General features: G+C 42.5%; 1 protein-coding gene across 2 annotated transcripts in view; it reads right to left on the reverse strand.

Annotated features, from left to right (window-relative positions):
- The window catches only part of PLXDC2 (plexin domain containing 2), a 233,670-nt gene that overhangs the window by 35,352 nt on the left and 184,916 nt on the right, over positions 1-13,402 (reverse strand). For both annotated transcript variants that reach the window (XM_053359669.1, XM_053359670.1), the window contains 2 exons: positions 10,024-10,123; positions 213-308 (listed from right to left, as the gene is read on the reverse strand). In XM_053359669.1, coding sequence (XP_053215644.1) covers positions 213-308; positions 10,024-10,123 — 196 coding nt within the window. The remainder of the gene's footprint in view (positions 1-212; positions 309-10,023; positions 10,124-13,402) is intronic.

Raw genomic sequence — 13,402 nt, forward strand, 5'->3', positions numbered from 1 at the left:
TAGTAGCATGGCAGGAGCAGAGAAGCAGCAATTTTCCCTGTGTGCGTCAACGTGCTGTACACTCAGCTTTAAGCCATAGTTAACTATCATTTAAAGTGACATGTGAACCAGGCCATCGTGGGCTAAGAGGGAAGATGTCTCTAAAGAATTTTAAAACTAATAGATGGTCTTTAAGAATGACATATATCATGTGCTTCTTGGTTTGTACTTACTGGGTAGAGGAATCATCTCAACAGCTGACAGATTGGTAACCTTTGACATTTGAAGCTCCACTCTGTGGTACTCATATATCGTTCTTCTACGGACATCTACCAGGAAGGAAACAACAACTTTAAATTCAGAAGTTGAATGTGTCTGTTGCTGACTATGCTGCAGGAAGCAAGCTCAGCTGGTTTAAATGGTTTGGAGGTGGACCTGAGTGAAGACAGGCTTGACCCAGGTCCGTCCCCAAAATTCTGCCCAGCAACCTGGCCATGATTGGCTGATTCAAATTCAAAGTGACAAGATGTCCTGCCACTCCCCGCAGCTGGCTGAGCTGGATGACGTTGCCAGCCAGCTGTGCAGGAAGTTTTTGCCCTGCTTTGGCTTGCCTGAGGGCGTGCTGGGTCACAACTGCTCCTTGCCACTAAAAATGGTAAGCAGTCTTTTCTGTCATGGTGCCCAGAATACAGCAGGTCTTATGCAGCTGGCTCTGGGTGATTTTTGAAGATTGTTGGATGATTTTTTGCAGGGCAGTCAAGACTCAATTGTTTTCACAGGCATTTTGTTGCTGAGTATAATATGATTTATTTCAATGCTCCTGGTGCATTTCTTTTGTTTGTGTGTTGCTATTTCATCCAGTTATTTCAGACATGTCGTTTGTAAGCCAACTTGTAAGCCTATTTGATTACTGCTGACAGACAAGTGGGATAAAAAAAATCCTCAAAATAATTAGATATCACTGGTAAAATATAATAGCAGTTTATCACTCAGTTTTGTTTACAACGTCCTCCTTTGTAATGCAAAACTTTCTCTGAAACTTGGGAGAGTTCACCGAAAAGTTTAAATGGAGGCCAGAAAAAGAATCACGCATCAACATGTTTTCATTGTATCATCCCACATTATCTCAGAAGTAATTTTGGACAGGATTATAGTTTGAGCTGGTATAGAACTGAAGCCAGAACCTCTCCTCAAGGCAGAATGTTAATTGCCAAGCCATGAATTGATTGCTTTGAAAGGCTTCTGCAAATATTATTTATAAGCAAAAAGATGATAAAAAATCAGCATCTAATTCTAGCTTTCCTATTCATTATTTTATTATTATAATCATGTTCAGGCCTGTATTACCTTCATGACTACAAGACAAGCTTGCATTTTCATACTATAACACTGAGAAACTATGATGACCTTTTACTCTGGACTTCCGAGTTCTTACAAACTTCTACTGAATGCAATTAAATTCATATTCATGGGGGAGGGGTGGGGGAGAGAAGGCACAATTTATAGGCAGGCCAGGAAACAAATTGCCTATGACTAGACGAATGGGTGATTATAATGCAGGTGGTAGGAGAAGGGTAATTAATGGTGGGGCATCCGCACCACACTGAGCATCAACCAGAATTGGAGAAGAGAGCAGAATCAGAGCAGATATGGATTGATCTCACACAGAAACCCGGCATGAAGAAGCAACACTTAGTTGGATAATGAACCGGAAAGACAGAATCAACCAATCTGCAGGATCAAGAAATCCAGATCAACATCATTGACCCCTTTCTCACTGAGGGAGACAAAGGGATCAAAACAAAGACCCACCCTCCTGGAAAAGGATTTTGATCAAAGGACAGTGCTTCACTCATATCCCTAATGGAGTTGGTAAACAGAATCCTTATAATCCTGAAAAGGATTAATCTATCTCCCAAAGAGGAAGGCTTCCTCTTCCTCCAGCTTCTCCACATTTTCTTTTCACTTTCCCAATATCTTGGCATGAGCAGCTGAAAAATAGGGAATGTAAGGAGTACAGGTAGCTGCCTCAGACAGAAGGCAGGCCCACACCCTACTTGTAAAGCATACCCAACACACATTTAAAGCACTCGACTTTCCCCCAAAGAATTCTGGGAACTGTAGTTTGTTTAATGGCACTGGTGGGGTTGATGAGGAAACTATAGTTCCCAGTATTCTCTGTGTGGGGTGGAAATGTGATTTAAATGTATGGTATGTATCTGCCCTAAGTCCATTAAGGTCAGAATTGCCTGCACTGACCAGCAGTAGCTCTCCAGGGTTTCAGGCAGGGGTCTCTTCTGGAGAGTCAACCTGGGACCTTCTGCATATGAAGCAGGTGCTGTACCACTGGGCCAAGTGATTAGGGGGTCCTTGACATGTTACCATTTGGGACCTTCTTTTTTTTTAGAGCTATGAAAGAGGAGCCTTCCTATCCCATTTTTCCTACCTTGAGGTCTCATACTTCCACCTTTCTTCCACTGGGGTACTGAAACCCAGACAGACAGAAACCATTTGCAGAAAAAACATTCCCTACACAGTATTTAAAGGGCCTGTAACCTTGGCTGCGGGACGCAGGTGGGGCTGTGGGTTAAACCACAGAGCCTAGGACTTGCCGATCAGAAGGTCGGTGGTTCGAATCCCCACGACAGGGTGAGCTCCCGTTGCTCGGTCCCTGCTCCTGCCAACCTAGCAGTTTGAAAGCACGTCAAAGTGCAAGTAGATAAATAGGTACTGCTCTGGCAGGAAGGTAAATGGCGTTTCCGTGCGCTGCTCTGGTTCACCAGAAGCGGCTTGGTCATGCTGGCCACATGACCCGGAAGCTGTATGCCAGCTCCCTCAGCCAATAAAACCAGATGAATGCCGCAACCCCAGAGTCGGACACGACTGGACCTAATGGTCAGGGGTCCCTTTAACTTTACCTAACCTTGGCTGCATTCCCCTCTCAGCTTAGTCTACCTCACAGGGTTGTTGCAATGATAAAAATGAGGTTAGTGGCAAAGCCATGTCAATTGCTCCGAGTTTCTCAGAGGATAACAATGAAAATCAATCAGCAGATATGATTCCTCGCTTACCAGCAAGCAAGATGGAGCTGTGAGTGGTATTCTACTAATCTGTCATGTCAATGAAAGGATTGCCGTTAGCGTAGCGGGATTCCCCCCCCCCACTCTCTTTGTCTTGTGCCCTCCCCAAATCTGCTCTGGAGGGCTGGGGGAACCTCTAGAACAGACTTAAGGGTCAATCGGGGGAGGAGAAATGAAGTATTCCGGTCACACAAGTGGCAATCCTTACGTTGATGGGACCCTGTCTTAGCGTGGCTACAACCCACTGAGTTCAACAAAGCAGCCAGTACTGCCTGTTTAGCAGCAGTAATTTCTGTTATATACTGGCAAGGCTCCCTATACCCAGAGCACAGTGGAGGGTGCTTTTGTTCTTATCTTGTTTCATAGGCACATACTGGCAGGATGTGGCACGGAAACAAATCCACAAATTATTCTACTTAACTTCTTATCATGGCTGAGCACCATCATTGCCAATTAAATCAGCGTGTTATTTAGTTTAGGGCCAATTCTTTCAAACCCTCTTGATGAAAGGCCTCTCTCCCCCCGCTTCTCTCTCTTTCCCTCAGATGTGAACCTAACATCCTATTAAGTGAATAAATTACTGCCACCCAGCCAGTCTGAATGAATTACTAGGAAGATTCTGGGATAGATATCTATCCTGGAAGGTCTGATACCTGTCTGGCGCTCCAAATGCACTGGGCTAGAACATGTGTGCCGAGGCTAAGCTAATTTGGGCTGGATCTGAGAACCTTTGTTGCCAAGCGGGGAAGATTTATTCCCCCACAGTGACTTGCCCGTATGATGCACCTGCCAACACAGAGCATTGCAGGGATGTGTTTGAAATGAACTCCTGCCAGCGCCAGCGGCTTTAATTTGTTTTCCCCAAAGAAGTCGGGTCCTTCAGTCCAAAAAAGCAAGCCAATGAATACCTAAATAAAAATGATGGTATTGGCACTTCAGCAGAACCTTTCAGTGTTCCGTCATTAGCAAAGGTTAACTCGGGGCACACTGGCTTGGCATAAGCTGGCAAATTCTGAATGTGCTCCTCAGGAACAGTTTGAGAAAGGGATTGTAGGAAGCTATTAGGCCTTTGTGACAACACCTCTCATCAGAAGGGAAAAGAAAGAAAAATGCCCACAGCTGAACTGCTAAGGTGACTGGCTCTAATAGTGTAAGGCTGAAATCCTATGCCAATTTATCTGAGAAGAAGCCCCACTGAAATTAATGGGACTTACTTCCGAGTAGACATATACAGGAATTTGGGAAGAGTCAATGTGTCCATTTCAGCTTCTCCTTTTGCTAATCTTAAATTCACTTTCTATATTTCTGTATCAGTTTGCATTTTAAAAAGGCCTCATGGATATTGACCAGCATTTTACTGTGACTTTCTCCTAATACAGTGGTACCTCTGGTTAAGAACTTAATTCGTTCCAGAGGTCTGTTCTTAACCTGAAACTGTTCTTAACCTGAAGCACCACTTTAGCTAATGGGGCCTCCTGCTGCCTCTGCGCCGCTGCTGCGCTATTTCTGTTCTCATCCTGAAGCAAAGATCTTAACCTGAGGTAATATTTCTGGGTTAGCGGAGTCTGTATCCTGAAGCGTATGTAACCTGAAGCGTATGTAACCTGAGGTACCACTGTATTAGGTTTGTTCACCCTAACCTGGAAACAGTTAAGAACAGTTTCAGGTTAAGTACGGACCTCCGGAACGAATTAAGTACTTAACCCGAGGTACCACTGTATACAGTTTTGCATTCAGTTTTGCCGAATACAGACATTGCTACCCCAAAGCACTTTTTCCTGATATAACGCATTTTCGCTTGTTAGTTTCACCAATAACCGTCAATAACCTCTTCACAGATAACTCAGAATCATAGGCACAGAGAACTCAGAAACATAGGTCGGCGCCCTTAAGAAACTACAACCCCCAGAATTCTTTGGAGGAAAAATTTTGTTTGAAGTGGTATCGTAGCTTTTTAAATGTGTGGCATAGATGTGGCTCAAGAGCAGGCGTCAGCACTGCTGGGCCCTGCTGAGGCTCTGAGACCCAAACAGAGTATTCAAGGAAGCCAGGTGCTAAAAATGAGCCTGACTAGAACCATCTTTTGTATTCTAAACCAAATCCCCATGACCCCTCATCAAACACAATATTAAAAGCTGCTTTTTAACGGATGAACACTTGAGGAGGAGGAGATGTGACTTGAGGCCGAGCATTGCAAATATGGCACAATAAATCTTACAGTGCAGTGATTACTGTGAGCATCCTACTGGAACCAGGGACTGGCTCATCGTCTCAGAGGCCAAGATCCAGGAGACACAGATGCAATGCAAAAAGGGGACTCCTGGCGCAAGCACATCACTACAAACTCATATTTCCTACTGACTTGTCAAAGCAGATCCACGTCCTTTAACCTTCCTTCTCCCTCACTTTGCCTCTCTGTCACTTGTCCAATACTGCTACCTTCCCCTTCTCTGCCTGGAGAAGCCAAACAAAGGGAATGCACAGCTAGGTGCTTGGCAAGACCGTGCTCACGTCTCAGGATCTTGACTGAGTTGGCACCCTGCAACTTTCTCCAGTCAGTGAATGAAGAAGAAGAAACCATAGAGGGAGGATCAGGAAGCTAGAGAGTCAGGAAGGACAAGACTGAAGGACTTGAACCTGCACTACAGCCACTGCTTTCAATGCCTGGCACCTAAATTGAGAAGGCAAGGTCACAGCACAGATGAGGAATGTGCTACCAAGCCCTCTTTCTTATATCTATATATAGGTTAACTGAAGGAAGTTCATGGAAGGAAAGTGTGCTCTCCCTTCCTATTCCCCACATCCCCTGGCTGGAAGGTTGGGGACCCACCTGAACAATGTGGAATGGCCAAAGGGAGAGGGAAGAGCTGCCCCCCAATCTGACCTGCATTAAGGAAGTTCAGAGTTTTATGCAGCTTCTTCCCCTTTCACATATGAAAACCTCTTGAGCAATGCGGGAGGATTGGAGAACTTCTCCCAGTTGGTCTTGGTTTTTAAGATAAGTTGAACTTCACAGAAGAAATCTTTCCTGTACCCTCCTTCCCTCTGCCCCCAGAAGATTCAGCAGTCCTTCTGAACAATATGGGACAGGAAACAGGGAAGTTGCTTAACTTAAGGAAGTTCATAGGAAGAAAGCTTCCTGCTGCCTCCTTATCCCCAGCAACTTTTGTGTCACCTCATTCAACATTTTTCATTAAACGCCACACCCTTCAGAGGTTTTTGGAGGGGGTGGGTTGCAGGTAGTCGAAGAGGGTTGAACAAGATGGGAGACTTTAGTTACTTAATCTATTTTAGGCTCCAATCCTTAAGATCTTTTCCTCCAGAACCACCCACTGGACCTCCTTCCCTGTACTCCTCTTTGGGTTTTCCAAAGTTCTGCTCAGGTATATTAGTGTGTGTTCACAGTGTATCTGTTTTCTTCACTCAGAGCCCAGGGGAGTGCATTGGGTCTGTTTTTTGTTATATGGCTATATCATACATTTAAAGATTTCTGAATGACACTCATCACTGAATGTCTTATGTTGAGTTTTGTAGGAGAAACCAATGACTGCACCGAATCCAAAGTCATTGATTTCTGTGAGTTATTATCAAAGAGATTAAAAGTTTGTTATATTCCTATCTATCTCAATTTTAAGAGGATAACTATACGAGTGAATGATTTATTTCTAAGACAATCATTTGAATTGATTCTTTCTTACAACCAAGGCGATAAACTGTCTCAATGTTTAGCCATCTATGGAAAAATCCTGTAGGCTAGATCAATATTTATACTGTCTATGCTCAAGATCACTTAACACAGATTAATTACCCCTTAGCATACCTTCACTGCCCCTTTGTTCACACAACCTGGACTATTAGAGGCAGGAGAAGTGCTAAATCCCTCCTCCCTCGAATGCATTCAGTGAAATCTAACAGGTGGGGATCCATGGTCCTAACTTTAGTCAGTGGCAGTGCTCCTGCAGAAAATGACGTCTTGACAGTGAAGATTTTCTTTAGAGATTACTATCAGGCAACTTCCTGCAGGTTAATTTATATGCCAGTGTGAATATGCCCTGTGCCCCAAGGCTCTCTGTTATAAAAATTCCCCATCTATCATAGCCCATATGAGTTTTTGACAGAGTGCAACAAATAAAAATTTAAGGACACTTAAAGTCCTTTTAAAATGGTTCAATCCCCAATGCCAAAAGCAGTGGTGGTGCCTGTGGCCACATTGCCCAGAGTGAGTCCCACCCTACCCCACCCCTGTCCAGTGTTAGTGGTTGCTGAGTTATAATAAAAACTCCATGCCATGTGGCTTGATATTAGAGAAATTCTATCCATGTCTATTTAGAAATATCCAAAAAAGCCCAATGGGACTTAGTCCCAGGTAAGTGTGTATGGAATTGCAGCTTTATTCTCCTTGTGATGGTTGTCATCGCTCAATGAGTTACCACAGGGCAAATTGTCTTTTATCTACTCTATATCTGGGCTTCAGGCCAATTATTATTAATTGGGACTGTGAAGAATTATGTACTGGTCCAAAAATTCTTTTGCTAATTTATGAGTTTGTGTACATCTGTTGTGCAACTGTTTCCATCCATCCATCCAATTCTATACTAGACCTGTAGTAGAATCGTAGCAATCTCTGTGCCAGTACATGTTTTGCCATGCCGCATCCCAATAATTATTTTCATTAAAGATAAAGAGTTGTGTGAAGGGTCTTGGGATTTCTCCCCACAGCATTTGGCTCACAAAAAGTTGCCCCAGAGGGCCAGAGGGAAGGGTTGGACTTCTAGAATAAAGTGGGTAGGAAGCAAAGGATGGGGAAACTGGCAGAAAATGGGTATGGCAGATACAGGAGTAGGGGCTGGTAGAAATGGCCCTTTCCTGCATTGCTGCATAATGTATGTCTCTCATCGCTGCATAATGTATGCTGCTCAGTTTGCTAATTTAATTATTTCATAAAATCCACACACCACTCGAATGTAAAAAACCTCAAAGTGGTATATGAAAGATAAAACCGTAAAACCAAGAAAAAAATTACAACTCTACTTTAAAAGTAGGGTACGGCCTTTCCTGCTAATTTTAGGGCACAGGCATGCTAATAAAGAGAGAGACCCATTCTCTGTGGTGATGCCCTATCTGTAGAATGCCCTCCCTTGGAATCACATATGGTGCTTATGCTTTTTTATCATTTTGGCACCGTTTGTTTGTTTGGGCATCTGTAGGCTCCTAGTGTTTACATGAAGAAGTAAGGTTCTATGGCTTTTATATACATTGAAATGTTAAGGTTTCTCTTGTGTTTTTATCTATTCCTTTTTATCTGATTGTAATGAGTTTGTGATTTTATTTCTTGCCCAGCCTGGGATTCAGTTCTTTATGTATTTAGGTGTAAGGAGATATAGAACAATGCTTATATATCTCTAAGCCTCCTGCAAGAAACAAATAGTCCAACAGAACCATCAAACAGGCTAAGGGAAACTTTCTCACATCTCCCTTTTGCAATAATTGACTGGGCTGATTTATGGCCCGTTTAGCATCTTTGGAAAGACAAGAATGCAAGAACATGCACACTTAAGGAAAAGCTGACATAGGCTCTCTGTGGCCCAACTTGATTTATTTTGTCAGGAGAGTGGTATATTGCCTGCAGCTTCAAAAATATGTATCTGCTTTGCAAAGACAGCTATGAATGAGCCTTTTCTTGAATATTACATACCAAAGGAGCCAAAAGAAACATTCTTTTTAATAGAAAGTGGGATCCCCACCCTTTACAAAGGAGAATTCTCAAGTAGCTGCCAGTACTTTTGTTTCCAAATCCTGAAGCTGTGGGGCTGCTGGCTGCCCAGCCTCCTGTGCCTCTGTTCAAGGTGCCTACGCAACACATAAGACCTTCTAGAAACAGCTTTCTAGAAAGGGATATCATTCCTTAGGCAAGGCATACACTCCTACACCAGGTTGACACATCAGGGCCACAATAGTGCTAAGCGTGGAAGTGCCATCACAGTGTTGATTCTAATGGTCTGTGCTGTGATACGCAGCAAGGACACTGGAAAGGGATGGTCTGTAATCATTAGTTTGCCAACAAAAGGAAGAGTGAATACTAATTTTAACCTTGAAAGCTAAACCAGAGAGCCAAAGCAAAGATGATGGTGCCAAAGTATTATTAACACACGGTGAGACGTTTTCCTTGGTTTTTAATGAAGGTATCCTATATTTGCTCTAAACTGTGCTGTCTTAATGAAAGGGAAATCTGTACTGTTGAACAGTTACAATTACGTGATCAGCTGGGATTAGTTAATTTCAACAAATTTACGTGACCAGCCAGATATAGGCTCCTTAATCTCCCTTCAAAGAATGAAGAAACTGCCCATGGGAAATTCCAAGACAGTGAAAACAATGTATGGAATTTTCTTCAAAGCAAATCTATTCCAGTAGTAGCCAGCATGGTGCCATCTAGGTGTTGCAGCCCCATCAGCCTCAGCTAGTATGAAGGATGATGGTAACTGTAGTCTGACAACATCAGGAGGGAACCACACTTGCTACTGCACGCTGTTCTGATAAATATTGTTTAATTTATTTCAGCCAGCTTAGAAAGGCATCTTATGTCCAATTTCTTTGTCTCTTCCAAAGCAAAATAAGAAACAACAACAAAAGCACAACCATACAATTACTATTCTGGAAAACATGAAGGAGTAATCCCATGGAATACAGAATTATACCATCTCCCCCTTTGGGCTAACAGCCACATTTGGCTTTATCGGTTCAAGACAAACAATGAAGCAATGAACAACTGTGGGAGTTGTAAACCAAAATGAAATTATATTTAAATTAACAAACAGAGACTTCATAAGCATTTTGTTTTCTGTTTAGTTAAAACCTATTTTCGATCTCTTTAAATTTGCTTTCCACTCAATCATCCCCTCCCCTTCAAACACAAACACACAGGCTTACGTAACATTCATTAGCATGCATTAAAAAAACATACTGGGAATTTGCTGGATCCTGTGGACAACCACAAAGGCATCTGACAGGCCCACCTTCACAGGGTGGTTGGTTGAACTGATCTGTGTCACTGAGATAGGAATCTGCAAGACAAAAATAGACAAATGCCATATGCATACCTATATATAAAATGCTCTCTTCTACTTGTACCCTACAATTTAATTGATAGAATCAAATGCAATGATAGAATCAGAGCAATGCAGTCTGTTGTATCTGAACCCCCACCAATAGGCAGTTGCCCAGTGATGCCAACCTGTAATGGCATTTCTACTCACCAGCACAGCCTTGAATTGTCTTCACATTATCTAGATTCTCTGTACAGCACCTTTAGGCCTTTTATTTTTCCTTTTAATGAAAGGGACAGCTGGATGGGAGCTGACGAAAATAATACTGAAGTGTACTATGAGATTTGGCTCTGGTTTAGTACTTCAGTTTTGATGGACTTGTTAATCAATCCCTCATAAGTACTTTAGCAATTACAATTTCTAGCCTACCTTTCAGTAATCAACAAGGAGAAAGTAAATTTACTTTGCGCCAGCCAATTATAGGCTTCATTGTCAATTCACTGCAGGGAAGAAACTCGCAAAACCTTGAAGTACAATGAATATTTTTTCCTCAAACAGTTTAGCTTGCTTATTGTGTAAACAGGCTCCTCTTAATGCTGTTTTGCTAACACCTAATACAATTCTGCACACAGAGCCACACAGAAACTATATTACATTGGGAAATGAAATCCGTTTCTATTACTGAATTTTTCATAGAAACTCTGTTAACTTTTGTAAGCACTAAAAGTGATAACCCATTTTGGCTAAGAGAGGGAAGTGGACTAATATAGTGAATCTAAGAATAGTTTTGTTTTAAAGAGCTGTGGTGTCTATTGCAGAAAGCAATCATTTAATCTTTGCATAAGCGGGAACAAAATAATGCTTGTAAGTAGTGCAGCGCTGCAAGTCTTCCACACATAATAAACCACCACTGAAATATCTCTACATTATTTGGTCTATTTTTTTCTGAATTTTCCTAAGGCGACAACTCTTGCCTGCTCATTTAGGCAGTAATGAGCCTCCAGTCATATAATCACCAAGGAGCCATTACAGAAGTTGTAACATTTGCTGCCTTTGCAGAATGAATTGTGGGTGAGGAAGGAAACAGAAAATAGTTCTGGGATAGAATGTGAAGAGTTTCTTCGGCTACATGAACAAAGGTATGTGATGCTGGAAAGTAGCCAGAAATGGCTGGATCCCATGATGATTTATCTGCTAAGAGACAATAGTGACATTCAAGCATCACAACATGCTTTAATGAACTTTGGGCTCATGTGCTTCCCCTTCTTCCTCTCTTCTTTGCACAAAATGGGACCAGATTTAAACCTTCTGGTCACAGTTTGTAACAAAACAGTTTCTTGTTTCATCTGGATATGCAAAACTTTGCTAGTTAACAAACTAGGATATGGCTTGAACCTGGTTTGTTTGTTTGTTTGTTTGTTTGTTTATCATTACATTTATAGCCCACCTTTCTTCCAAGAAGTTCAAGGTGGTTTTCCCACTCCCCATTTATTCTCACAACAACCCTGTGAGGTAGGTTAGGCTGAGAGGCAGTGATCGGCCCAAGATCATACTTGATTAATGAAAACATTCTATGCAAATGCTTTTGACTGTGGTTTGCCTTGTGCATTGTCCAGGAATTTCACCTCCAGTGGCGCAATAGTTAATCATGGTTAACAATATTTCCACAGGCCACTGTTTCCATTTAATCCAGAAACAAGAAACTGTTGTTTGTCAAAACCATAGTGAAATCAGGATCAAACCAACTATGGTTTGTTACAAACTCTGGTTGGCCTGCAACGGCCTGGCCCGTTTCACTGCTCATTTTTCACTGCTCATTTTTGTTCCCCAGAATATACACAGTGCTCATGTCTGCCTCCTGAGAAACTTTACTGTGAACCATAGGTGTTGCAGAGGAAGAAAGATCAAAGAGCCCTATCCAAACCATTAGGTCATGCTGCTGTTTTGGCAAGGGCTGCCGACTGAGAAGTGCAATTGATAGTAGAAAAGTCCCATGAGTAAAGTAGGAGTGAGGAAAATACAAAGGGTATCAAGAATGACCCAGAGACTACTGCTAGAGGGCAGCTGAGTGCTGAGACCCAGAAGGCAGGAGCTGAGTTGAAGAATCAGAACTGGAAGGATTAAACCAGGTGTCACAGCTAAGTCCCACACAAAGCCAAACCAGAGTCAAAAACACCTTGCTGCCCAGACATCCCAAGAAGTCCTTCTGGTCTAGGACAGCTTAATGACAAGCCTTGGTAGGCAGGGCCAATCCACAGCCTGAGATTATTTCACCAACAACATGTTCTTCACTAGCTAGAGAGTATCAGCAAAATATTTCCAAGCTGCAGTTTTGATAACCCACCACATGGGGCAGAAGCACCCAGAACTAAAGTTTGAGAACAACAGCTCTAGCAGGTCCTGACACTGTGCCTTGTATTTTTAAGGGTGAATCAGCACTTAATTTTCCTTTTAAAAAACTGGATCTACTATTTATGTTGATGCTGTGAACAGTTGACAAGAAAATCATTACACTGTGATGAAAAGGCTAGGGCAGCATCTGATGATAGGCAACGGACAAGCTGACAGGAGAAATGATTTGTTTTCATGTTAATATTTATTGGTTGAATCAAAACTTCCTACTGCACAAGAGAGTCATAGAAACCATCCCCAGGAGAATGTTTTTTCAGTGCCAGCTGAGACATTACTAGAGTTGGCTGGCAGGTGCAAATCAGTAGCAGCTGACGGGGCAAGCCAGAACTGGTCTCCCATCACTGCAGCTTACCTGGGCAGGCCTGGGGTGGGGTGGTGGCAAGGTCAGGGCTGCCCAGACACACAGGTGGAGCCAACCTGGCTTTTCCAACTGGTGCATCCATACAATCCTGACCTGGCCACCGCCCTGGCTCATCCTGGTAAGCTGCCACAGCGCTGGTGTCTGGAGGGCAGCTCTATCCAACCACATCAGATTTTTTTAAAAAAATATTTATTAAATTTGTATAACGCCCTTCATCCAAAGATCACAGGGCGGTTCACATCGTGAAAATACAAAATGAAGACACAAAATACACAATAAACAAAAGCAAAAGCAAAAGAAACCAGTAACTCCCCCTTCCACAAGAGGACCTGTATGGGCAATCTATCCAGAAGATATTTGTATTTTAAGGAGTTTAGTGATCTAACTTGGTCATCTCTTTCTGCCTCTGTTTACTTCCCTTCTCTATCTCTTGTTAAAGTTCTTTGATTGCTGAGAGCAGCCTTTAATGTATAATCTGGTGGAAGGAAGAAGCGATAGTGATGGGTAATGTTATGTACTGAAGT

This window comes from Podarcis raffonei, chromosome 12 (assembly GCF_027172205.1).
Source record: "Podarcis raffonei isolate rPodRaf1 chromosome 12, rPodRaf1.pri, whole genome shotgun sequence".
Classification (NCBI taxonomy): domain Eukaryota; kingdom Metazoa; phylum Chordata; class Lepidosauria; order Squamata; family Lacertidae; genus Podarcis; species Podarcis raffonei.